At 37.2% G+C, this 24,566-nt stretch overlaps 3 protein-coding genes across 5 annotated transcripts in view; 1 reads left to right on the top strand and 2 right to left on the bottom strand.

The window, feature by feature from the left end:
- The first annotated feature begins 177 nt into the window (after positions 1–177).
- Positions 178–24,566, top strand: part of LOC140169743 (uncharacterized) — a 92,243-nt gene continuing 67,854 nt past the window's right edge. Inside the window, exons 1-5 of one of the 2 annotated variants that reach the window (XM_072193040.1) lie at positions 178–286; positions 724–952; positions 1,380–1,562; positions 2,678–2,834; positions 3,752–3,889. In XM_072193040.1, coding sequence (XP_072049141.1) covers positions 751–952; positions 1,380–1,562; positions 2,678–2,834; positions 3,752–3,818 — 609 coding nt within the window. In that variant the 5' untranslated portion in view covers positions 178–286; positions 724–750 and the 3' untranslated portion in view covers positions 3,819–3,889. Of the gene's footprint in view, positions 287–723; positions 953–1,379; positions 1,563–2,677; positions 2,835–3,751; positions 3,890–24,566 lie in introns of those variants that run through there. The other variant, XM_072193039.1, reaches the window with a different exon arrangement.
- Positions 8,738–15,101, bottom strand: LOC140169742 (uncharacterized). Of its 2 annotated transcripts, none has more exons than XM_072193037.1 (5): positions 15,015–15,101; positions 14,482–14,703; positions 13,710–13,892; positions 11,281–11,437; positions 8,738–9,617 (listed from the first exon to the last, which is right to left on the bottom strand). In XM_072193037.1, exons 2-5 carry the CDS (start codon positions 14,672–14,674, stop codon positions 9,551–9,553), a joined length of 600 nt encoding a protein of 199 aa, XP_072049138.1. In that variant the 5' UTR covers positions 14,675–14,703; positions 15,015–15,101; the 3' UTR covers positions 8,738–9,550. The 2 variants fall into 2 exon arrangements, with proteins under 2 accessions (XP_072049138.1, XP_072049137.1); XM_072193036.1 differs by lacking the exon at positions 15,015–15,101 and adding an exon at positions 14,904–15,008.
- Positions 19,492–23,068, bottom strand: LOC140168933 (uncharacterized). The gene is made up of 4 exons (XM_072192245.1): positions 22,839–23,068; positions 21,274–21,459; positions 20,658–20,811; positions 19,492–19,630 (listed from the first exon to the last, which is right to left on the bottom strand). Exons 1-4 carry the CDS (start codon positions 23,038–23,040, stop codon positions 19,561–19,563), a joined length of 612 nt encoding a protein of 203 aa, XP_072048346.1. The 5' UTR covers positions 23,041–23,068; the 3' UTR covers positions 19,492–19,560.

Raw genomic sequence — 24,566 nt, 5'->3', positions numbered from 1 at the left:
AAATCAGCATTTCTTCAAACCCGATTTTCTTGAAAAGTTGTTTATTCGCGGTACCTCACTATGCGCCACGATGGAATACAGCCGACGAATTCTGCACTATGTCTCTAATATCACGTGTCACTTTGATAGAAGTCAGATTGGCTACTTAGGTTATCACAGCGACTGCACAGCTACTCTTTTATCGCATAGCACCGGTATTACCTGTAGCATAGCGCCTCGTGTGTCGTATATATAAATGGTGATAATAATAGATCATTTCTCCATTGGGTCCCAGCTGCAAACACTGGTAAGTTAAAAGTTGATATTATAATTGTCGTAAATTGGTCATAATAAGCGTGCTACCGTTATTCCATGCCGAGTTTTGCTTGGCTGAAAGTGTACGAGGATCCATTTTGGGGTACTTTTCAGCGATTTGGGTATATCGATGGGTGAGTTTTTAGTGGAGACCAATGCTTCCAATTGGATTCATTTGGACAAGAGTGCCCTTAAAAACGTCCAATTTGGGTAACTGTGTGTGCGTTTTTGGTGAAAAATTGGTATACTGATGGATTGCAAAAAAAATGTAAAAATAAGATACAGACGAAGTCAGCATCTAATAGTATGGGTGCCACACCTCCGTGCAAAATGTTTGACCCCCGTGACACTATGTACCAAAAATCGACCATTGAACAAAATAGAATCTTTACATTCATTAACATTCTTTTACATGTTCTTCTCAATCAGTTATCATATTGAAGCAAAAATTACAAAATGAAATTTCACCTAATCGTCTTGATCATTGCGATAGTGTGCAGAGTGCAGAGTTCATTACATCGCAACTCTGGGAGTGAGACTGATAAGCAGCAATGTGAGGCAACTTGTAAAAAATGCTTCGCTAATCAGGATTCATTGAAACGGATGGGGTGCTTGGAGAAATGCATTCGACAAGGTGTAAATCGGTTTACTTGCCCAGGTAAATGTTAATAAAAGTATTAAAGATATAGCTTTAAATCTTTCAAAATAAATCGTTACTTGCAGCACATACTGTAGGATCTCACGAAACACAGTTTCTGAGATAATCGAGATTAACATTATTTCGGAATTTTGTGTAATATTATGATATACGTATTGTATGATATTGGATGGTTTTGACATCTTCCATAAGCTACGTAATCCATGGTATGGATGCAGTAAAAAAGCAACACCTCCTACATGTGCTTTCGTATAGATGACTCGTATTTTTAATATTCCTGGCACATCACTATAAGGCTATTGAAGAGTGTAGTGGTTGCACGGGGTTCACTAAAGCATATCGATACACCAGTCCCTTGCCTTTGTTGATAAACATTGAGGTCAACTCATCTATACAGTTTTGTGTTATTTATTCATGTCTACCAAAGGGAGTCACACTTTCCTTGGTGTTGTAGATATGGTATCTACGGGACTCCAAGAAGAGATTGAGGATTTCTTTGCCAGGAGATCGGATATGTTTACGACAGGAGATATCGCAGGTGTTGTGGATACATATACTGCAAACTCCTTTGTTGTCATTGATGGTCAGAAACCTGTCATAGGACGAGCTGGTAAATATAACTAACTGACTAACTGACTAACGATACCCAAATGTGAGTTCATAATTGTATTTGTCTGTAGGCTTTGTCCTTCTTTGAAAGAACATACATGCAGCAGCCCAAAATGTTCGAGAACTCGCTGCAGCTACAACTTGAACCCCAATATAACAGCCCCGCAGGGCAAGTAAGAAAGTGTGAACTCCTGTGTCGGCGATTTCCTATTTAGTTTTATTATTGTATTTTGTCTGTAGGCTTTGTGCTTCTTTTTAAAGAACATACATGCAGCAGCCCAAATGTTTCCAGCACATGCTCCAAGTTGGACCACAATATAACAGCCCGGCAGGGCAAGTTAGAAAGTGTGAACTCCTGAGTCGCAAACTTTCAGGGGAATAATGCGTATCACCAACGTCAATGCATCTGATTATCAGACTCAGGCACTCAAGGCGCGTCATCATTAAACTTTCCACAAAATAAATAGCCTACAATACGTCACCGTCATAAGTTTCAAAATAAATTTTAAATACCACACATCCAGATCTCACATGCATGCGTCAATCCATCACACATCTACGCAGCCTTTATAACATTTATGAGAAATAACACGTGGCGATATGTACAACCAATGCGTCACTAACAACATTTTTCCAAAAAAGATTAAAACAAATTAAAACAATTAAAACAATTTAATTTTATATCTCCTATGCACTTGACGCAGACGCACCATACAAAATAACAATGTATAAGTAAGCCCAATACGTCAGCAACAAACCTATTCCAAAAATCGCATTACATTTGCACCCTATATTCGGCAATCGATCCCATATACGTATAGTTTATTACCGACCTAAGGATTTTTTTTTCTAAAAACATGTAATTTTATAAATACTCACATTGCTACCTTTTGATTTTTGCCTTTACAGTAATCGTGTCATGAATTGAAGCGCCCCGCAAATCATGACAGACATTTGACTAACAATACGCATTTTAAGAGCAATTGGACACGTATGTTTCACCATAATCGCAATCTATATTAATATGCTATTGGGTAAATATGGAGATGAGGGTATCACTCGGGTCATCCACCTTAAGTATAATGTGTACATGTATTCGTATTTCTTTCATTTCAGACAGAGAAAAACAATTGAGAGACTTCTTTACTGCCAATCCCGATATCGACCATACTGATACGGCGCTCGTTGCCTACGGCGAGGAAAACAGTATCATCTGGGTAAACGGTATCTATACTAATTCTGATAAGCAAAACCAGGCGGTTTCAGTAGTAAGGTGAGTAAGCCTATAACGGTATAAGATCATTGATGGCAGTGTTGTAACAAGTCATGACGTGTGACGTCCTGTGTAATTAAAGGCGATATTAAATTTAAAACAAGGACTATCGTATCAAAACAACAGTTTTTAGCAAAGTGATGTTTTGTATATTTTAAAATATAATCTGCAGATCAATGCGAGAGTAAAACTAGAGGGCCTCACACAAAACGTCATGTTATCGATAAAGACACACACATTTATAGTCCTTATATGCTGCCATTTGTTTTAACATCTGAGGCCCAGGACCTGTAGCTGCTTTATCATGTTTATTTACTGATAAACGACCGGCCTTTTGTTTTGGCGTTTGGAGACCTGTTATGTATGAGGGTCATATAAACATCTACTAAAAAGTAAGCCCTTATTAATGAACGACCGTTATTCATAAACGGTTAACCGTTTGCCAAATTAGGGATATGCAGTCGAATATAAGGGTTTTCAATTGGGCAACACGAGCCTGTATCATTCTTTTTGCAATCAGCCATTAATAATCTAGTAACGAATTATGTGATGCTCGTCTAATTCTTATCGCAAATATGAAACTAGGAACGACTGACAACCTTATCTCCATCAACATTGAGATTTTGAGAAGAGAAACGTATATTTTTTAGGCTTAAAAACCCCTTATATGGGCCGACGAACTTGTCAAGTAGGGTCCGTCAATATCCTATAGTCCGTATGACTTCCTTTTTAATGTGATGATGATAAGTATATAAAAGTATATATTTTCAAAAAGGAACTAACAAAACAAATAAATTCCTGCAAAAGTTGTATTTTTTTAAAGTTTGATCTTACTTTACTACCTCAAGGACGACATACTGACTATAGTATACTTTTTCTAAAATTCTAAAATTGTATTTTTCCCTCTTATTTGACAGGTTTTTGAGTCTCCTTACACGCGTCGATGCGGAGCTTCAAGAATTCACCATAGTCTTGTTTAAATAAACATTTTAATTAAACTATAATAAAAATCAGTCACGGTATTACCGTTGGGGCTGGTTGGTTGAAATGTGTCAAAACTGCCTGTGGTATATTTATGAAATTATTGTTCATATTCCTTGTCTTCTTAAAATTGCTCTTTAAATTGAAATGCTTTTGTAATTTATTAATTGCTATACTATTTCGGTAGATAGTGTTTTCTCTGCAATTCATTGTAGTCACTTCAGGATATGGAAGATGTTGTCACATATATTTGAATAAAAGTCTTTGATATCAAAACATTTCTATATGAAGAGCTTTGTTGCCAAACCCCTTACATCCACTTTTGACTTTTTGAGAAAAACAGCTTTTTTAATTTTGCACGTATTACTTGTTCGATTTGATTCCATTTGGGTTCGGATAAAGTGTTGATGAATAGAAACTAAAAAAATAGGCTCGGTACAATTTTCTTTTATTTCTTTAATATCGCTCCTTTGGGGGATGGGGTTGAAATTTTTTTCTTGAAGTATAGTGAAATCGGCACCTTTTTGCCGACATAATAATTTGATGGTACAAATGCGCGCAAAGCGGGCGAAAAATTTTGCCATTTTTAAGCTAAACTGAGAAACATGGTGCACATATGGAATACATTCGCGCGAACAAATTTGTACTTTAGGGGCTAAAATGTTCAAATATGAGGTTAATTTGGTCAGGAACCTTGGGGGGGGGGGGGTTGTATGGATCATCCCCTGGCAAAATATTGGGGATTTATCCCTCATCCCCCCGATCTACGCCTATGGTTACATATCAATAGGCCGCCTCCCCTATTGAGTGAAGGCTCCGCCCGTTTTATATAAATTGCTTCTTTGACCCCTTCTTTGACATCTGCTTTCTCTGTCCAAGATTTTAACATCCTTGTTGTCAAATGAATGTTTAGTACTGTCCAAATGTGTATAGACGGCCGATTCACCACAACCAGTGCTGGTTCGTCTACTTGGGTTTGAAAGACACCGGTACCCCTTTGTCTCGAAAGATCCGGCGGAGTTTTCCAGGCAGTCCGGAGACTTAGGGGATGGTGACGTTCCTTCCGCGTTTTACTTCACCGTCAACTTGAGTCGGTAGATGTGGTCTGAGCGAGTGCTTTTTGAAATGTCCACTTACGATAACCGCAAAGGTTCAGTGCTTTTTATAAGTGTTCTCGTTTCTGTTCCTTCGCGTCCTCACTAGAGTAAAGTGCGCATTACACCCAGTTTGTGGATCAATGGGCCAACGACACAACTTGGCCGAGGCCTACAGTTCAGTGCTCAGGAAGATATCTCTCAGGTTGAACTCAAAGGTGGTGACCTGTGATACTAAAATATCCGTTTCACAGGTCAATGAACTGTTACCGCAAGATCATCAGTAGGTCTGACGATGCGTTAGGGATTGGACGTGAAAATTTCCCACTCCAAAATAGAATGTCCAGTTGACTAGATTATAGTTTAAATATTATTATCACACTCAAAGAAGAAAGGAACGTCACCATCCCCTACGTCTCCGGACTGTATTAAATTATTATTATTATGACACTGAGTCTGAGGATGATCTACAAAGGCTTCTTGATGTGGTGGTTCAGGAAAGTGAGAGAAAAGGTTTATCGTTAAATTGCAAGAAGACAGAATGTATGGTGGTATCAAAGACTGAACGCCCAACATGCATATTGAAGGTGAAAGATCAAAGTATTAAGCAAATTTCCTCCTTCAACTACCTTGGCAGTCTAATCACAGAAGATGCAAGATGTATTAAGGAGGTAAAGAGAAGAATTGCACTGGCTAAGTCTGCGTTCTCAAAATTAGACAAGATCTTAAAAACAGTGCCCTCAGTATAGAGACCAGAATTCGGATACTCAACTGCTATGTCGTTCCTGTACTAATGTATGGAAGTGAAGCATGATCAATAAAAACAGACCTTAAAAGAAGATTGGAGAGCTGTGAGATGTGGCTCCTTAGAAGAATGATGATGAATATCCCGTTGACTGATAAAGTGTCTAATGACGATGTCCTAAGTAGAACAAATGTGAACTGGAAGCTGTTACGTGAAATCAGAGTTAAGCAGCTCAAATTCCTTGGTCATATCCTCCGAAAGGATGGTTTCGAGAACCTAGTATTGACAAGAAGGATAGAAGGCACAAGGAGCAGAGGCAGGAAAAGTGTGATGTGGTTATCAAATCTGAAAGACTGGCTACAAGTAAGGGGAGCTGAACATAAAGCGACAGAGCTTCTGGAGATTACATGATCGCCTACGTCCTAGGACATGGCACCTAGAGAGAGAGAGAGATTATTATCGCATATGAAACAATCACACTTTTTACGTCTTGTGATCGTGAATATAGTGGGGTCTCAAACAGAACGTGCCAAATATGCATTATTCTGTGCAGCTAACCATCTACACAGAGCCAGTGTAGTCAACGACTACCTACAGAGTATAGAAGTAGAGAGTATGGAATGGCCTCCCATCAGCCCAGACTTCAACCTTGAACACTTGTGGGACCAGCTTGGTCGTGCTCTGCGTGCCAGAGTAGCTAATGCAACAACATTGAATGACCTGGTTGAAGAATGGAATACCAACCCACAGTAACAGGACCCGTTTGATGAGCAGCATATAGAGGGGTTGCCTGGCTGTTGTGACTACTTATGGTTTTTCCACCCGCTATTGAGTTTAGCGCCAAGTATTGTTTTAGCACAAAATAATGGTTAAATCAGCCATTCTGTTTGAGGCCCCACTACATTCACCAGAGCCTCGAAAAGGTGATTCTTTCAAATGTGGTGTAATTATAAAGAGAAATAAAGTAGCTATCCATTGATATGCAACACGATATGAACATGCCAAAAATAATCATTAATGATAATATTACAATTTATAACAACCAAAAAAATGTTTAGGATTAATGTCTATGACTCTGAGCACAGAATTGTAATCAACTTTCTTGTATTATGTTTGAAGTTTTATATTCATAGATGTAAATTTCAAAAGACTTCTCTCATTTTCCAAGCTTTTATGAACTTTGTGAGATTGAAGCCATTTTTTTGTTTTTCTATTTTTATTCACCTGTACTTGGGCCTGGTGGAAGGGAAAAAAGAACATACAGACATGGTCCACCAAACCCCATCTTAATTACGGTAACAAAGGTAAATGCAAAGATACAATCAGATTATGACAATGAGATTTAAACAATACTGCCCCACCACGACAACAAGACCCAACCAATACCTCTTTAAAAAATTAAATAAGAGCAAATGCTGCACACTACCAAGAGTGATGAAAATGGCCAGCAGGAAAAGAAGTGGTAGCTCAGCAAAAGCATGAAAACACAAAGGCAACTGTTGGGTCCCCTTGCCATGGGTGGGCAGAATCAGCACCATACAACATGCATAATAAGATCAAACAAAATAATATGTTGTGAGATTGAAACTAAATACAGAGTATAGGATTGCCTTCTTCTTCTTTCGTATGCTGCTAACGAGGGAGATTCAGATATCAAGTTTGCTGTTGAGCAGCCAGTCTCGCGTGGAAACATCATGGGGGTCGATGAAGGTGACAAGCTTTGATGACGTTATCTGCCGTCTGCTCTTCCTTTCCGCACTCACAAAGTGGGCTTTGGGTGAGGCCCCATCTAAGCATACTGGCCCTGAAGCGACCTACTCCTGTTCGCAGGCGGTTGAGTTTCACCCATGCAGGGCGTGGCAAATCCGAGCCAGGGTTGGATTGCCGAAGGTAAAGGTAAATTGGACAAACATTTCAAGAAATTTATTTACATTTGACCTTAATGAGGATTGAAGTCACTTTATTTGCATTTCCTCTATTTGTTTCTCATTCTGCACCTGATGAAATTAACATGGGAAACTTGTTCTTTTGTCTGTGTCATTGTTTTTTGTGTTGTTTGTTTTCGTTTTGTTTTGTCCTTTTTGGTGTTAAAAAATTTATATCATAAAATCAGCCATCTTTTGTATTATATTATTTGTTAATAAATCATAGATAGTAACACTATGGCTGTCGAAAGATAAAAAAAACATGCCAAAAATAATCTGAGATATAGATGCTCGAAAAATCTTTCCTATGGATACTTGAAAAAACATTCAAACGCAAAGTTGGGTTCAACGGTTCTCGGGCTGCGGTTTTCGGCATAAACGGAAAGATAAAAAAAACATGCCAAAAATAATCTGAGATATAGATGCTCGAAAAATCTTTCCTATGGATACTTGAAAAACATTCAAACGCAAAGTTGGGTTGAACGGTTCTCGGACTGCGCGCGGTTTTCGGCATAAACGGGTGGTGGGTAAGGTTGTTTGGTGATGGTATGGTAGTTGGTAAAAACCTTGTGTGGTCGTGTTTATATGTGAATTTCTCCTTAAAAATCACGAAGGGCACTGAGAACGAAGAAAGGAAATCAATAATTATGGACATGTACGGAGAAAAGGAAACCCATGCAATAAAGGTTTATTTAGTGATCTTAATAAAAGTGTAAAAAAACCCAAAACATATGGTTCTTTTTTTTAAGTGAACGATAAGTCATTAAATTATCTTTAGGTATTTTTGAAATGAAACATTTGGCAAAAAAAAACAAGGATTGGCAAATTTGAATTTCCACTGAAATACATGTGGCTACAGATTTATGTAAAATGTCTTATTTTTGTTTTTAAATGACAACAAGTATAATAACTATTTGTACCATCACTTTTATATAGAGATACGGGACATATCAATGTGCAAGCGCTCTTTTAGCAAAGTCAAAGTTCATTGAATTTACAACCGCATGATTAAACAGGCGAACATAATAACCTTTTGCCCAATATTTGCATTTTAAAGAGAATTGGCCATTGCTCGTTGAAATGAAGCTAGTATATGGACAATTAAAGTATGCTCTTTCATTTGATGACATACAATTTGAAAAAAAATGTAAAGAACAGATTTTTCACATTCGCGTTGACGGAATGAACAAAAGCGTTTTTAGCGGGAAGTGTTAGCTTTCGTTTGATATAAAAACTTTTCTGATTGGATGAAGGAAACATTCGGGGTTTTGACAAAAAACAATCATGGATGCCGTATTTTTCACTAGTCACCAGCTAGATCTCACACAGCTCTGAGCTAGTTGATTTTCCTCCAAGGGATTTTTTAGATCCATGTTTCAGAAATTCATCAAATATGTGAGATAGTTGGCATCTCCAAGATCAACGCTGGAACTACTTCTAGCGTCGGTTGTCAGTAGCAGTCACTACCTATAAAGACAACAGGTGTTGTTGAAACGTACACAAGTAAGTGAACATTCTGGATCAGATACAAAGAACTTTGTTAACCAGTTTACTATACCGATCCTGATGAATTCACGATTATCCATTTCCAGTAATTATATCTGAGATATCATGTCGGTTTGTAATCAGCTCCCGTTCACCCCCCTTACTTATATCAGAAATGCAAATTTGTGTGTCTGATTATGCTCTCAACTTCCACCAAAAAATTCCAGAAAAGTCGCTATCCGAGCCCTTAAAACATAAACATTACAATGAAATTAATACGAGAAAAAAATCATATTTATTAATGAACTTGAAGAAAAAAATTCAATTTACGTTGATGCCGGTATCCTGCCGAGAAGAACCTCGGTGCTTTATTTGCAATTTTACACATGATACCGTACAAGAATAATCCCGGTCACACACGCCCACACCAAACCATGCCCGCTCCGGCTGCCCCTCTAGCTACCTCATTAATGTTAATAGTATATTTTACTGAAAAAGAACAGTGGTGGAAGATTGAAACTGCCCGTTGATGCGTTTTAGTATCGCCATGAATCTGTAAAAAGTAGGACAATAACAATACATTAATTACATTTAAGTAGTACTGTATAACGAGTCATCATTGGCAGAATGCAGTACTACCATTAAGTGCAGTTTTCATCTTTTTGCAGGAAAAAAAATATTTTGATAGGGGCTGTGTAATAATTATGAGCCGGGGGTTAAAGTTTTCGAACGGCCCACAAAAAATCGGTTGCCCCCTCTTGGCCTGTTAAAAATCGCTTGCCCTCCCCTCTCAGCCTGCCAAAAATCCCCCCACCTTTGCACATTTTTTTGGGATCCTAATTTGCACACCTTAAAAATTGTCTACAATATGGTGCGAGCGCAGCGTGCAGGAATATTTGCATATTGAAGCATTTCCGTACTGTTTTCCCCACCCCCTTTGCACATTTTTTTGGGATCGCAATTTGAACACCTTAAAAATTGTCTACAATATGGTGCGAGCGCAGCGTGCAGGAATATTTGCATATTGAAGCATTTCCGTACTGTTTTCCTTGGCCTTTTAGAGCGTTTTATTTAAATGGGGCCCCATGAATTTATGCCAAAAATCGCTTTACCCACTCGGCTTGCCAAAAATTGTTTGTCTCCCCTCCCCTAATTTTACCCTCTCACCGGGGCTCATAATTATTGCCCAGCCCCTTATTAGTACAACTGAAACTAAATATAATAATAAATAACAATATCGTAAGTGCAGTTTTTACCGAAAGACTCACTTACGATAGTACGGCATTTTAATTTCATACAAGATAGTCAGGTCCAATATCATAAGAAGTGTATACTGGCGATAAAATATTTGACTTTGATAAAATATCTATCCTGTAATCACAATACTAGATACTAACAAACTCTCCTTCTCCGTTTGGATGTATGAGGGAACAGTCAAAATGCTCCATTGGAAAGATCATCGTAACCTCGATACCCACTACTAGGCCCCAAATGGTTGCTTTTCAACGACCGACTCTTTTCTTTAAAATTATGAAACGGTTACATTGTACAAAAGAATATCCAAACCAATACTTTAAAACTACCACAGAAGGGTGTTTCTTTTTTTAAATGATAGCGACGTACAACAGAATATCGACACCAATAATTAAAACAAATAACAGAAAAAATGTGTTTCTTTCTTGAAAAATTATATTGAAATATTAACCCAATTTACATCTACTTTAGATGTTTTCAAATAGCACAGGCAATCTGCTATTTTCTTTCATTCAACTTGGAGCTAATTCCAACATAATGCATTTTACCAGGTCCCCAAAGGACGACTGTTCAAAATATTTTCAAATAGTTTCAAATAGCTCAGCTTCTGATCTTTGATATGAATCCTGATCCGTCACATGATTTTTTCCCTTTAAACAATAGCTTAACTGGAGAATGTCGGAAATGGGGACAAACTTTAATTTTTTCTGTATCATAATCGGTAGGGTGAATAACCAATTTATCAACTTAGGCACTTTTCCCGGAGATTTATAGAGTGTCGTTATGAGGAATAATTCGCAATTCATTGCGGTGACATAAATTTCCGTTATAATTAGTGCCTGAAATCTTACTTTGCCTTGACGATAAGCTAATTATGGGGCTATAATCTTCAGACAAATCTGACCTACCGACCTTTTTTCTACCGAGACAGGTAACTAAACAATCATTTTGTTGAAGCGTACCTTAACAATGAGACCTGCTGGTTGTTCTTGTCATAATACTTGAGGCTACCGTTTACCCAGATGATTCCATGTTCGTTACCGAAGTTGACGGGTTCAAATTGCGCACGATCTATTTCCGGATTTGCAGTAAAGAAGTCTGTCAGTTGTTGTTTCCTGTCTAAGAAAACATTGTGACAGTGAGTAATGAATTGGGTGAGTGAGCGAGGGTAGAGAGTGGCCCGTACGCAGGATTTTTTTTTTGGGGGGGTTCTGATTTTGAAAAAGTGGACTTTCTGTGGTACCAAAAGAGCGTAAAACCTTGGATTTTTTTGCTCGCTACGCTCGCAATTTCTGATATTTTGGGACTTTTTGTATACATTTGCAAATTTGGGGGGGGGGGGGGGGGGCGGCCGCCCGACGTACGGGTCTGTTTGTTAGGCATATACTGTAGTTTATAGTTTGTTAGCATTAATTAGTTGGTTAGTTAGAGGTTTGTGACTGCGCGTCAGTTGTTTTGAGGGTATTGTGAAAACGGTCAATATTCTCGGAATATCCCTCGCGGGCTGCACCCCTCGGGATATCCCTCCTTGGTTCCAGAGCACAGTGTTTATATATTTCAAAATTCCCGAAGAATAACCGATGCAAAGTATTATTAACCTCGTTCATAACCGACACTTTTCACTTTTTAAGTCAATTTACGTCACATTTTCCTCTTCGGTTTCCCAAAATAGAGTAGCCGATTTGGGAAATGCTGCTAGTTACCAATCAGCGCAAAATCATGACATGTCCAAATAAGGCGGCAAGCGCCCGCGTAATTTGTTCCAAAGCGTAACCTGTCACGCAACGCGGTTATTGTGAAGCATATACTCTTAGCTACGTCACGAATTGGGGTCCGCGTATTTAAAAGTTATTAGAGAGCTTGCGGAATGAAGTTACTGGAACTTAAACGGCAACTTCAAAAATATCGATTCGATTTCTTGCTCAACTTCACTTCAACGCGAACGTCAGATTGGTGTCTGTACCAACAGCGTCTTATTGTTTAAACTAGGGGAAGTGTATCAATGGGTGATCAAAAGAAGGGTATGTAAAAGCGACTGCATCAAATTTCTCCCTTTTGTTTGCTGAAATGGTTTGTTGGTAACACTTATTACAATAGGCGCTTAGTTTGAATGGATTACATCTCTTGGCGATGACCAATGCAATGGGAATTAGGCCTATGTTATGATCTATACGCTAATATTATACTTCTAAACATGTTTCAATTAAATATTCTTGTGATATGCCTATATTATTGTCCCGGATTATTATAATAAAAGCTCAATTATTATTCCAGTAAACGTCAGCTTTGTCAATTTTATATTTCCATCAGGACACAATGAGCCCATTTTATCTGTTTGCTCTCCCTAGCCCCCCCCCACCACCATCACCACCTCTCCATATCATCCCCTCCCTCCATCTATTCATCTATCCTCACTTTCCCACTCCCCAGTGGCGTTGCCAGGGGATTTCTTTTAGGAGGGCAAGGACTCCTCTTTGCATGCTGATCGAATTAAATATATCTCCCCGAATGATCCTCATTTTCTTCTTTAAAAACTCCCAGAATTTTGAATTTCAACCAACATATTTCTGGATGCTCCTTTTCTGACATTCTTATTTTTTGTAACAAATAGGCCTCCTCTTTTAATAATGAATAATTTGGTTGACATACAATACCCATAGGCCTATAATATACGTATAATAGCGTGGCACATGTTAGACCAGCTTTCTGCTGAATTGGGGTACATAATGTAGGCCTAAATGAATAAAATAATAATTAAATAAAATACCTGAACAGTACAAATATATTTGGTTGTATAGAGGTGTAATTATAAGACACGTAACGTTGTAAAAAATGTTCACAGTAGCTGCAAATCGCAGAAGTTCACTCCACTGCTGGGTCCCGTAAAATCAGTCCATTTTACTGGAACTTAGTCCCCTTGGCGTTGAAGTCAAGCCAAAAACTTGGTTCCGCAAGCTGATTTGGTGTACGTCATGAGCACACACAAATGTATATATCAAGTGTGACGTTTGGAACAAAATTTATTTTGATCTAATTCAATCAGTAATTTTTAGCATCATGTGGCATGTTTTTTACCCAAACCAAATTAGATTTCCAATAATTGGTCTATTAACTAGACAATACATAAGTGGTAATTATGTAGTCTATGAGGAAATATGCAAACCATTGTTTTAATTATGACGTATTTTCATCATAATTTACGGCACACTATAGATTCTGGCGTTAACTTTAACTTCAAGCGGCTTTAATGGCAGAGTAGTTTTGAATACATAATCCTCTATAATCCTCTAGACGTTAAAGTTAAAGTTAAAGTAACTCCATTTCGCAAGCTCTCTATTATCTTCGTAACACAACGGGTATATTCATGAGGTTAAGAATCAATAACATTTACCAGCTCGTCCAATGACAGGTTTCTGGTTATCTATGATCAGCAAGGAATCCACAGTGACTGTAGCTGCTATGTCTTCGACATCTTTTGCAGAAAACAAATCAGATCTCTTTACGTAGTAATCCACAATCTCTTCTTGAATTATTGGAGGAATCGTTTCCACAGTACCAAGAAAAGATTGTCTCGCTGTAATATGAATGATAGATAAAGACAAAAGAAGTTTGTATTAATTATTGTGGTATATAACTAAATGATCAAATGGTGTTTGAGGGTTTCAATATTAAATCCAGCGGCAGTGGGTGGAAGTTATAAAAATTATCCAACACCGTTTGATTAGTTGATGTACAGTATAGATTCAAAATAATAACCCAACGCAGAACCATTTTCTAATCATATATCCAATCCGTTTTTAAACAAGTTTAGACTCTTTCATTCGAAACTAATTCCGAGTCTCTGATCGGTATTTAAAGGAAAGAAATGCTGCAGTACAAGAATTTTCCGTGATGTGTGGGTGTGTGGATGTGGCGGAGAGTGTGCATAATGTATGCTGGACAGGGGTGTGTGTGAGTGGGGTTGTGTAGGGATTTGCGGAGGATGGATGGGTGGGTTGTGTTTCTGAGCGTGGTGACCAAAGTTAAACATCGGCATATGGACAGGTTACTTTTAGGCGGACTAGTTTGTTTGGCTTGCATTTACACACTGACACTACAATGTTCTTCTTCTTCTTTCATGTATTATTAAACGAATACTTTTAGTACGTATAAACAAAGATTACCTGGACAAGTAAACTGGGCTACATCTTGTCGAATACACTTCTCTAAGCATCCCATCCGTTTTAATGAATCCTGACGATTAGCGAAGCAATTTTTGCAAATTGCTTCACACGGATCCTCATCCATCTCACCGTCGGGTATGCTCTGCACTCTGCAGATCATCGCAATCATAAACAAGATTTGGTGGACTTCCATTGCGTATTGTTTTCACTTCAATGTGATTACTATTTGAAAAGAAAAATGTAAATGAATGCGTAAATTCTATTTAAAACAGAAGAACGACTCCTTTGATGAAGCATGAAGCATGATGGAGCTTCATGGTACAGTATTCACCCTGTGCAATAATGCAAGATTTTTACATTTTAGAATCATTAAATAAACGGCAAGTGGATACAAAATATAGCAAACAAATTAATTAACTTACCGAAGCTTGCAGTCTTGCACCCTAAAGGAGAAATTATTATTAAAATTTAAAAAGATTCTTTTCAATTATCATTAACAACTGCTCTGGAATATACGTGCTTGAATAATGTACCTTTTATTAATTAGTGACGTCAGTACATTAAGATAGCATAAGGCGCTGTGCAGTGTGACAGCGCAACAAAGTACGATATTACATTAACTCTAACAAATGAATGTATCACGATTTGGTTGTGACAATTTCGTGGTAATACGAGTATTGCTAGTGTAGAGGCCGGTCGAGTGCAGATCCGTGGGAATACGCTCCGTAACCCTAACTAGCCTCATCGTGATATCATCCAAGCAGCAAAGTTCATTTCACATTGAAAAAGCGTTATCCGGCGGATCTGCAGTCAACCATTCTGTGGAGGTGTATAATAGAAGTTGGGTAGGATGATACTCTAATTCAGGGAAGAGACTGGTTGAAATATGACTCCGTCGCTTACACAGAAATGTATATGTTAGCTGTCTGTGTGCAACGTTAGCTGGAAAGGGTTGCTGATTGTGTCTCCAAGAAATGAAACTATTACAGCCAGTGATTGGCTCAGTATTCTAATTAGTTTAAAAATTGCGCTGTTTCTTTGTAATGTTTTTGAAGAAAAAAATGTATAAATGTATTGAAAAACACTAAATAAGTACAAAATGAATCATTTGTGTTTGTTTGAAACGATTAATTTTGATGTAATTTTGCCGAATTAATGGAACCACTTTGGGTGTATTAACAAAATATCATATCTTTGAAGATATAAAAGTGCATACAATATTGGCGGTTCTAAACCGGTTCTTAACACCAACGGAGAGTCTCTACACCTAAGCTGCTATAGCCCCTCCAGATGTACGTCGGCAAGTGACCAGCATGCGAGAGCGTGAACGTCAGACCACTGATATGAAGCACCCCATGTTCAACCAGACTGCTGCACCCAAACGCCTTACATCCAGGGGAAGCTTCCTAAGCAAAGTTCATCCTCTTGGGACAGTCTCCAAGGAAGCGGAAAGACTCACCCTGTGGAAAGAGAGATTTCCCAATTCACCAGCTATGGGACTGCAACCCAGTGAGCAGGTACCACCTGGAGCTGATTCCACATGGCCTGAGTGGCGGTGTCTCAACAGACTAAGATCAGGGGTCGGAAGGTGCAAGGTCGCTTTGCAGAAATGGGGCTACCTACCAGAAGGGCAAAACACTACCTGTGAGTGTGGAACGGTTCCACAGACTATGGAACACCTGTTGGTATGTCCACAGATAGGGCAACACTGCACACATGAGGACCTAGCTGAGTACTCTCTCTCTGCCGGAACCAAGAAAGTTTATTCAGCACTGGAACAACTTTTTTGCATGTTTATGAACTGAACATCTTAGTATTGGAAGTTACGTACATAGACATTTAGTTCATAATATAGACATTTAATTCATAAACAATGTGTTTCTAAATGAATTTGTTTGACAAAGATTATAATAATATGAAATTGTAGGCACTTCATTGTATGCATTTTAGAGTTTTTATTTCGTTTATACATTCTGATTATTATTTTTAAACATAATACCGTTAACGTGACATGAATGAACCTTGTGTGTACTTTTATCACGCTCTAGTTAAGGGATCTAAAATGAGCGTTTATTGCGTTTCGATAGTATTTTTTGTGGGACATGAGAGCACCTCAGATCTATCGAATTGCATTCTGAATACAAAGCATGTCTTTCTGATATCAAATAATTTTCATTTTTTGAAAATCACAATATAATACAAATTTTATGAAAAATTATAAAAATTGATATTTTTCAAATTTTTGATATATAACAGTCCTCTAAGTAAACTATATAAATCTAATGATATATTCATAAAGTGTATGTAGCAGGGAGGAAAAGCCGACGGTCAATTGACAATTTTGACCTTTCATATTGAAGATATGGATTTTTTTCCCAAAAAGACCTAATTTTTGTTGGTGTTTTGGAAAAAAAAAATCCATATCTTCAATACGAAAGGTCAAAATGTTCAATTGATCGTCGGCTTTTCATCCCACCTACATACACTTTAAGTATAAATCATCAGATTTATAAAGTTTACTTCAAAATACTGTTAAATATCAAAATATCAATTTTAATGATTTGCCATAAAATGTGTATTAAATTGCAAATTTCAAAAATCAAAATTATTTGATATCAGAATGACATTCTTCGTATTCAGAATGCAATTCGATATGTCTGATGTGCTCTAATGTCCCAAAATAAATACTGTCCAAACGTTCATACCCCAGCCCTTAAGAAAAATAATGACAAGTCAATTAAATGGATTTATATTTAAATGGAACATACCCTTCTAAATAACTCCAAACAATTTCATGTTAAAAAACATAATAACGTTAATCGTAAACCAGGTGTGTAATTTCATCGAGCTGTAGCTAGGCTCAAAAATGACATAAAACCAAAGGCATATGCCCTTTCAAAATACCGGTATATTTAATTTAAGAAGCTTTTTAGTTAGGTGTTTGGCAGAAAAATTAGTTGTCCAAAGGGTCGTTCGGTTGACAAGTTTATTATTTACAATATTTTTAATCGTGTGACCAATCGTGTAAAATATTCTTTAAAACAACAAATTGTCATTATACGGTGATATTACGCCAATATCTGAAAAAATTTCAAGAAGTTTTTTAAACTTCAAAATTTAAAATGTAAGTTGATGTACCCCAAGGGTCAATTCTTGCACCCTCATTATTTGTATTATATATAAATGATAATAAAATAAATCAAAGATATTCAAATTTATTCTCTCCAACACTAAATATTAATGTAACCAGAAAAGGAGAGTTTCCAGGGAAAGTCCTAAGCTCTATTCTATTTAGATCTTTTGAAACTTGATATAAACAGAAGGCCTAGGCTTTTGTATTTTACACCATTTAGCCATGATCGGGTGAAACGCGCTTAATTTGGACAATATGCGCGCGCAGGGCGCAACAATCTAGTAGTTAACGCCAAGGGCGTCAATCCGAATTTGAAGGTGGGCGAACATAATATTTGTGAAATATGAAATATGATCTGGAAGTGGGTACCTTGTCATGCTTGCGTGACACAGGGAGGGTCTGAGGGTCCCCCCCCCCCCTCAGTCGTAGGAAAAATGTACCAAAATGAGCCGCCAAATGAAGGCATTTGGTGGACACTTTTTACACTATTATTGTGTAAAGTGTAGTTGACAAAATTTTGTCGGGGGGGGCTTTATTCCGGCCTGATTTCCCTAGGATATATGCTATTTGAAGTGAAACTTGATATATATTGGGTTCATTTTCCGCGAAACGCACAAAAATCTGCAATTTTACACTATTTCACACCAAATCAAGGTGTAAACCGAAAGTGTGCATATTTAAACAGAACTAAGAACAAGGAATAAATATTATATTTATTTTTCTTTGAGTTGTTGGGGGGTGGGTAGTCACGGAAAAAACTGTAAGAAGAAAATATTTAATCCCTTTGCTTTCCTTTCTTTACTTTCTAAAATCCTTCTACTTTTTTTTCTCAATTTCCTGACAGCCCTCTTTTTCCTTTCAGTCGCTTGCGTACCAGGTAAGAGGGGTCAACATAGACCAATGCTTTTTACCGGTCCCGTTTACGGGGACATGCGCGTATTGTTCACACAAAACTTTTTATACTATTAGCCCTCCAATCAAGGTGAACTTGAATGGGAAATTGAAATTGAATCTGAATTTGATGAACATTATTTTACTATTTTAGCCAAAAATCAAGGTATACTACCGAATGTTTTTACAGTAAATCTACTTATACCAGGGAAGTATTGGCCGAAACGTGGAGGGACATTTGTTTCCCCGTCCCAAAATGTGGATGGGACGTGTCCCTTCTCCCCACCCCCCCCCCTCCGATTGACGCCCATGGTTAACGCTATTTTGGTGGAAAACGAGCTCCCTGCCCTTTTCTTTTCTTTTGCTTTCCTGGTTTTCTCTTTCATTTTTATCATATTTTGCCATGGTTACACTCCCCGCTACGCTACTGTCCTGGTAAAATGCTGGAATAATTTTCATCACATTGTCTTCTTTTGAATTTGAAAACAGAACACTGTATTTTTCGTTTCCCCTGTCAAAAAACGAATAGTCTATGACCAATCACACCAGCGCGCAATCACGAGATGTCCAAATACGGCTGCCAGCGTCCGCGAAAATTGTAATACGCTACGCGGCGTGGTCATTGTAAAGGGTATTTTTATCTACGTCACAAGACAAGCACACCCTACATACGGCACCTCTATGCCACATACTTGGGCCCGAAAGATATTTTAACCCAAAACATTGTCATCGAGTGGAACGCCCAACCGTTGACCATCGCGCTCCCATTTTACTGACATGTGCTAGTTTATAGAAAATGTTTATATCTCATCTTATCTTATCTCAAAATAAAATAGAAAGTAGGGTTGTAGAATAGATTTATATTAAATTGTACCCCTAAAGAAAACATACCCATACTAAATGTTGAAAAAAATGTATAGACCTACGTTAACTTTCATTAATAATTTTAAGGCGACAGAGGCGGACTTGCGTGATGATGCTTGAGTCGTTTATTCCTTCATCTCTTATTACGTCACTGCTTATTGTTAATATTAAGCAATATTAAATACTTTATTTTAATACTGAAATATAACCGTTGTGTAATCTCGAAGCTCCCCGTTGATGCGTTTGAGAAGTGTCATAAACCTGTGTAATGTGAATATATATATAACATAAAACAATGTTAGTACGATGTGAGAGGATGATAAATATCGTTCTTTCTCTGGTTCTTCCGCAAAAATAAATAGTATGTATTTTCGTTTCATAAGCAGCTATCCACTTTGGTGGAAAAATCGTTCAGCAAAATAAAGCCCTGCATTTCCATGTGGCTCTCGTGAAATATATTACATTGAACAACAATAAAAGCCTAGTTTAAAATGTAATGAATAATGGGGATTTAATAGTCCAAATTGCAGGCAAACGTAATTTAACCTGCATTTCGCCTCCCTCTATTTTTTTTTAATTTGGTGGGGCGGTCTAGTATAGGTAGTATAGGTATCCACAACTCTATTTGGCCTGAAATTGGCCCTATAACTGTGAAATCGCGAACTAATGTATATATATTTTTCCTTTTATGTAACAAACAGGGTATGAAGATTCAGCATCCGACGGTACCCACGAATTCGGTTACTGAGGTCAAATTCCAAGATGTGTTTTCATGTTTAAAATCTGGTTAGAAACCATACTAACGTATTCCTCTCATCATAACGATTTAGAAAAAGTAATAGTTAGACATATATCTGACGTAAAATCCTGATGTAGTGGATCAAAATTTAAAAAATGCTTGGAGTTTAATTAAGCTGGCCTTCAATATAATTGTTTCTTTGGCAACAAATCAGAATATGATAACGGCGTCGGTGTGTGTTGTTTAAGAGGCTTTGATTCATTATGTTGCATCACAGATCACATGTTAAAGTCAACGTGATTCCACGCTTTGCCATGCGTTACCCATGAGATAATTATAACAAACTATTTTGTTGTATAATTTGTTTTCTTTTGTAAGCGAGTTGAGACCATTATTATTAAAACCGGATCATTCTTTACCCATGCACAGTCCGCAATAAGATATTGACCTTTTTTGCAGAATATAAACTTCCAATATCCAAACAAACGTGACCTAACGACACTGTTTCTGAAGAAGAATGCTGAATATACCAAAAAGGCTTAGTCTTACCTGCGCCATACATGCTGACCTTCCTTGTCGTATTCCGTAATAATACCGTTTACCCAGATGATTCCGTATTCTTCACCAAAATTAGCGGGATCAAAATACACATGATCAAGTTCGGGATTTGCCATAAAGAAGTCTTTAACTTGTTGTGCCCTGTCTAAGAAAATATATGTACATTATAAAAGGTAAAAACCGACCGATGAGTTCCAAGAGCTCTGGTTACTTGAATGATTAGTAGATGGGTATGTGAGTGAGTTTTCAGTGAGTGAATGAGTGAGTGAGTGAGTGAGTGAGTGAGTGAGTGAGTGAGTGAGTGAGTGAGTGAGTGAGTGAGTGAGTGAGTGAGTGAGCGAGTGAGTGGGGGTGTGAGTGAGTGAGTAAGTGAGTGAGTGAGTGAGTGAGTGAGTGAGTGAGTGAGTGAGTGAGTGAGTGAATGAATGAGTGATGGAGTGAGTGATTGAGAGAGATAGAGGAAGAGAGAGAGGGGATGTGTGTGGATAAGTAGGTAAGTGAGTGAGCGTGCGAGTGAGAGAGAGAGAGAGAGAGAGAGAGAGAGTGTGTGTGTGTGTGGAGTGAGTGAGTGAGTGAGCGAATGAGTTAGTTTGACAGTTATATTTACCAGCTCGTCCAAAGATAGGTTTCTGATGATCAATGAGCACAATGGAATTCTGTTCAGTAAATGTAGCTACTATTCCTTCAACATCTTTAACCGTAAACATATCCGATCTCCTGGCGAAGAACTCCTCAATATCTCTTTGCATTACTGGAGATAGTGTGCCTACATCACTAAGGAAAGACTTGCTCTCTTTGATAGCAATGATTCAATGACATAAAATAGTTTATATCAATTGTTGTGGTGATATGTATATGAATTCATAACCAAACAGTATACAAAGATAGATAAACATAATAAAATGAGTTTTGAATCTGTTCATCTTAACTTATTGTTTTTGATAGCGACAGTATCTCATCCGAGACGCGTCATCAGACTGACTGATCAGATGATGTGACACGATCAGACATGTGACACGATTGATGGTATGGCAGAAGAAGGTGACATTTTTTATGGGGGAAGAAAGTTATAGTTATAGTAGTTGGATAACATTTGTTTTAAACATTTTGTATTTGCCTTAACATTGCTTTTCTTTCTGATTTCTTACAATCACAAAAGTGTTGAATGCAAAGAAATCGTATCTGCGCAGATACAACTTACTTGCATTTAACGGGAAGGCAGATATGCAGTTAATAACCCCTAAATGTATTTAAAGGCCCATTCAGTGATTTGCTCATCTGAATCGTAAAAATCATCAAAATTCAGATTTGGGCACCTTTGTCATTTTCATAGATGTGCTAACATAGCCTGCTAGTGGTTCAGCCAAAATCCATGTATTTAAAACAAAATAAGGCATTTTACATGAATCAGTAATTTATATACTGACAATATGTAAATGCATTAACATGTATTTGAATGGGGCTTTAACAATGTCAATACTGATGTTTTCTTCGTGTTTTGCCAAATTTTTATTTCAAAAATACTAAATGACAATTTGAATGACTTATCCTTCACTTTTAAGCAATATATAAACAACAATTGTATTTTTTTTACACTTTCGCTGGGATCACAGAATGAGTCTTTAAGAATATCCGTAACATGCGTAGTGTATAAAAATATTAGCCATTGAACCCTCCACATTTGACTTTTTCATTAGAATTTCTGCAGTTAAAAAAGAACCGTTTGAAACACAAAGTGCCTCTCCTGCAAAATGATGATGACAAAGATGCGACTTTTTTTTATATCGCTTGACCAAATTTTTCTATTGTTATCAAAACATTGGAATAATCCACTTTCCTGTGAACTCCATGTTCACTGGCGTGAGCAATGCGATATCTTTGAGTGATACTAGTACCAATAGTTTTGTTCGGACAATACTAGGTAAACATCAGCCGTTTTTATAGCAATGCAACAGTACAAATGCTCAATATTATGCTCGAGTATCGGTGTACTGATAGCGGTATGTGACCAAACTAAATGTAACATCTTTTTAAAATCTGACAATATGAAAAATTTGAAAAAATCAACATTGTTTAGAAATTACAATAACAACAAACAGCAAGATAAGTTGGCGGAGGTCAAACATGTTTTCCGCAAAAGACATATTGTAGAACATTATTAGCAACATTTACCTGGACATGTAAAGTGGTCTACACCCTCTGCAATGCATGTCTCCAGGCATCCCATCCGTTTCAATGACTCCTGATCAGCGAAGCATTCTTTACAAGTTGCTCCACATCGCTGCTCATAAGTTTCACTCCTGAGGTTGCGGTGTAATGTACTCTGCACTAAGCAAATCTTCGTAATGATCACAAATATGTGGTAAAGTTCCATGTTTTATGTTTTTCCTGAAAAACAGTTCTTCAACTGTTTGATAAAACAATCTAGGAATTCAATTTGATTTCAATGCGTAGTTTCTATATTGTTATCAAAAAAGGTGTTTAATTCAAATAATATATGCATGCTGCACGTCTTTACAGAGTATAGATTGATCACCATGTCAAGTCAAACGTCATAAAAAGCTTTTGTAGAAGAAGTAGGGGTATTAGTCAGTGGTGTAGGGTGGCTACTCCTACCGGGGGGCTTCAGAAAACGTAAAATTTGCCGCCCTTTCACCAACAGCCCGAAAATGTTGACCTAGTTTTTTTCGATGGTTTGAAAACTTAAAGAAAATATAAATATATTACTTATAGTTCCAATAATGTTTAAACCTTTGTCATAACTTTTACGCCCTTTTTTCTTTAATTAACCTTTGCCGCCCTTTCTTCTTCCGCCATCCCTTCCCTTTTGACTTCCTTGGCTTTTACACCGGGTGTTCACGCCCCAAAGCCCCACACGAAATATGCCCACGTTAAGGGCTGGGGTACGAACGTTTGGAGAGTATTTATTGTGGGACATTAGAGCACATCAGACATATCGAATCGCATTCTGAATACGAAGAATGTCATTCTGATATCAAATAATTTTGATTTTTTGAAATTCACAATTTAATACACATTTTCTGGCAAATCATTAAAAATTGATATTTTTGATATTTAACAGTACTTGAAGTAAACTTTATAAATCTGATGATTTATACTTAAAATGTATGTAGGTGGGATGAAAAGCCGACGATCAATTGAAAATGTTGACCTTTCGTATTGCAGATATGGATTTTTTTCCCAAAACACCAAAAAAAATTAGGTCTTTTGTGGAAAAAAATCCATATCTTCAATATGAAAGGTCAAAATTTTCAATTGACCGTCGGCTTTTCCTCCCTACTACATACACTTTAAGAATATGTCATTAGATTTATATAATTTACTTCGAGGACTGTTATATATCAAAATTTGAAAAATATCAAATTTTTATAATTTGTCATAAAATTTGTATTATATTGTGATTTTCAAAAAATGAAAATTATTTGATATCAGAAAGACATGCTTCGTATTCAGAATGAAATTCGATAGGTCTGAGGTGCTCTCATGTCCCACAAAAAATACTGTCGAAACGCAATAAACGCTCATTTTAGATCCCTTAATGGTCAATGATAATGTTATCACGTGCGTAGATGATGTTAATATAAATTTACAGCACTCACAGAGTTTTTCCAGACCTAAAAGAGATCCATTCTCCGATTATAATGGGTTGTGTTGGACTGACGATTAACTATTGTAATTCTTTGTGTTTCCAGAAAACAGAGTTATACATTTTGGCCCCTTTTTGATTTAAAGTGATGCCCAAAGATTTATGACTATGCAATCTAGAAGCGCCAACAATTACAGCGCCATCATTAAGTGTGAACACTCGGTGAGTGGTAAGGATTTGTTTTATACATCAGCTAGATATGTTTTCTACCGGCCCGTATAAACATGATTAAA

Source organism: Amphiura filiformis, chromosome 14 (assembly GCF_039555335.1).
Source record: "Amphiura filiformis chromosome 14, Afil_fr2py, whole genome shotgun sequence".
In the NCBI taxonomy this organism is placed as follows: domain Eukaryota; kingdom Metazoa; phylum Echinodermata; class Ophiuroidea; order Amphilepidida; family Amphiuridae; genus Amphiura; species Amphiura filiformis.
Note: the sequence above shows the minus strand (reverse complement) of the source record. Positions and strands in the feature narration are given on the sequence as shown.

Coding starts and splice junctions, on each gene's coding strand:
- LOC140169742 (XM_072193037.1), bottom strand. CDS start 14,674: ATGGAAGTCCACCAAATCTTGTTTATGATTGCGATGATCTGCAGAGTG. Junction 11,438..13,709: donor ACCTGTCATTGGACGAGCTG/GTAAATGTTATT, acceptor ATGTTTTCTTAG/ACAGGAAACAACAACTGACA. Junction 9,618..11,280: donor CAGCAGGTCTCATTGTTAAG/GTACGCTTCAAC, acceptor TACTTTTTACAG/ATTCATGGCGATACTAAAAC.
- LOC140168933 (XM_072192245.1), bottom strand. CDS start 23,040: ATGGAACTTTACCACATATTTGTGATCATTACGAAGATTTGCTTAGTG. Junction 21,460..22,838: donor AGACCACTTTACATGTCCAG/GTAAATGTTGCT, acceptor TTGCTATCAAAG/AGAGCAAGTCTTTCCTTAGT. Junction 20,812..21,273: donor ACCTATCTTTGGACGAGCTG/GTAAATATAACT, acceptor ATATTTTCTTAG/ACAGGGCACAACAAGTTAAA.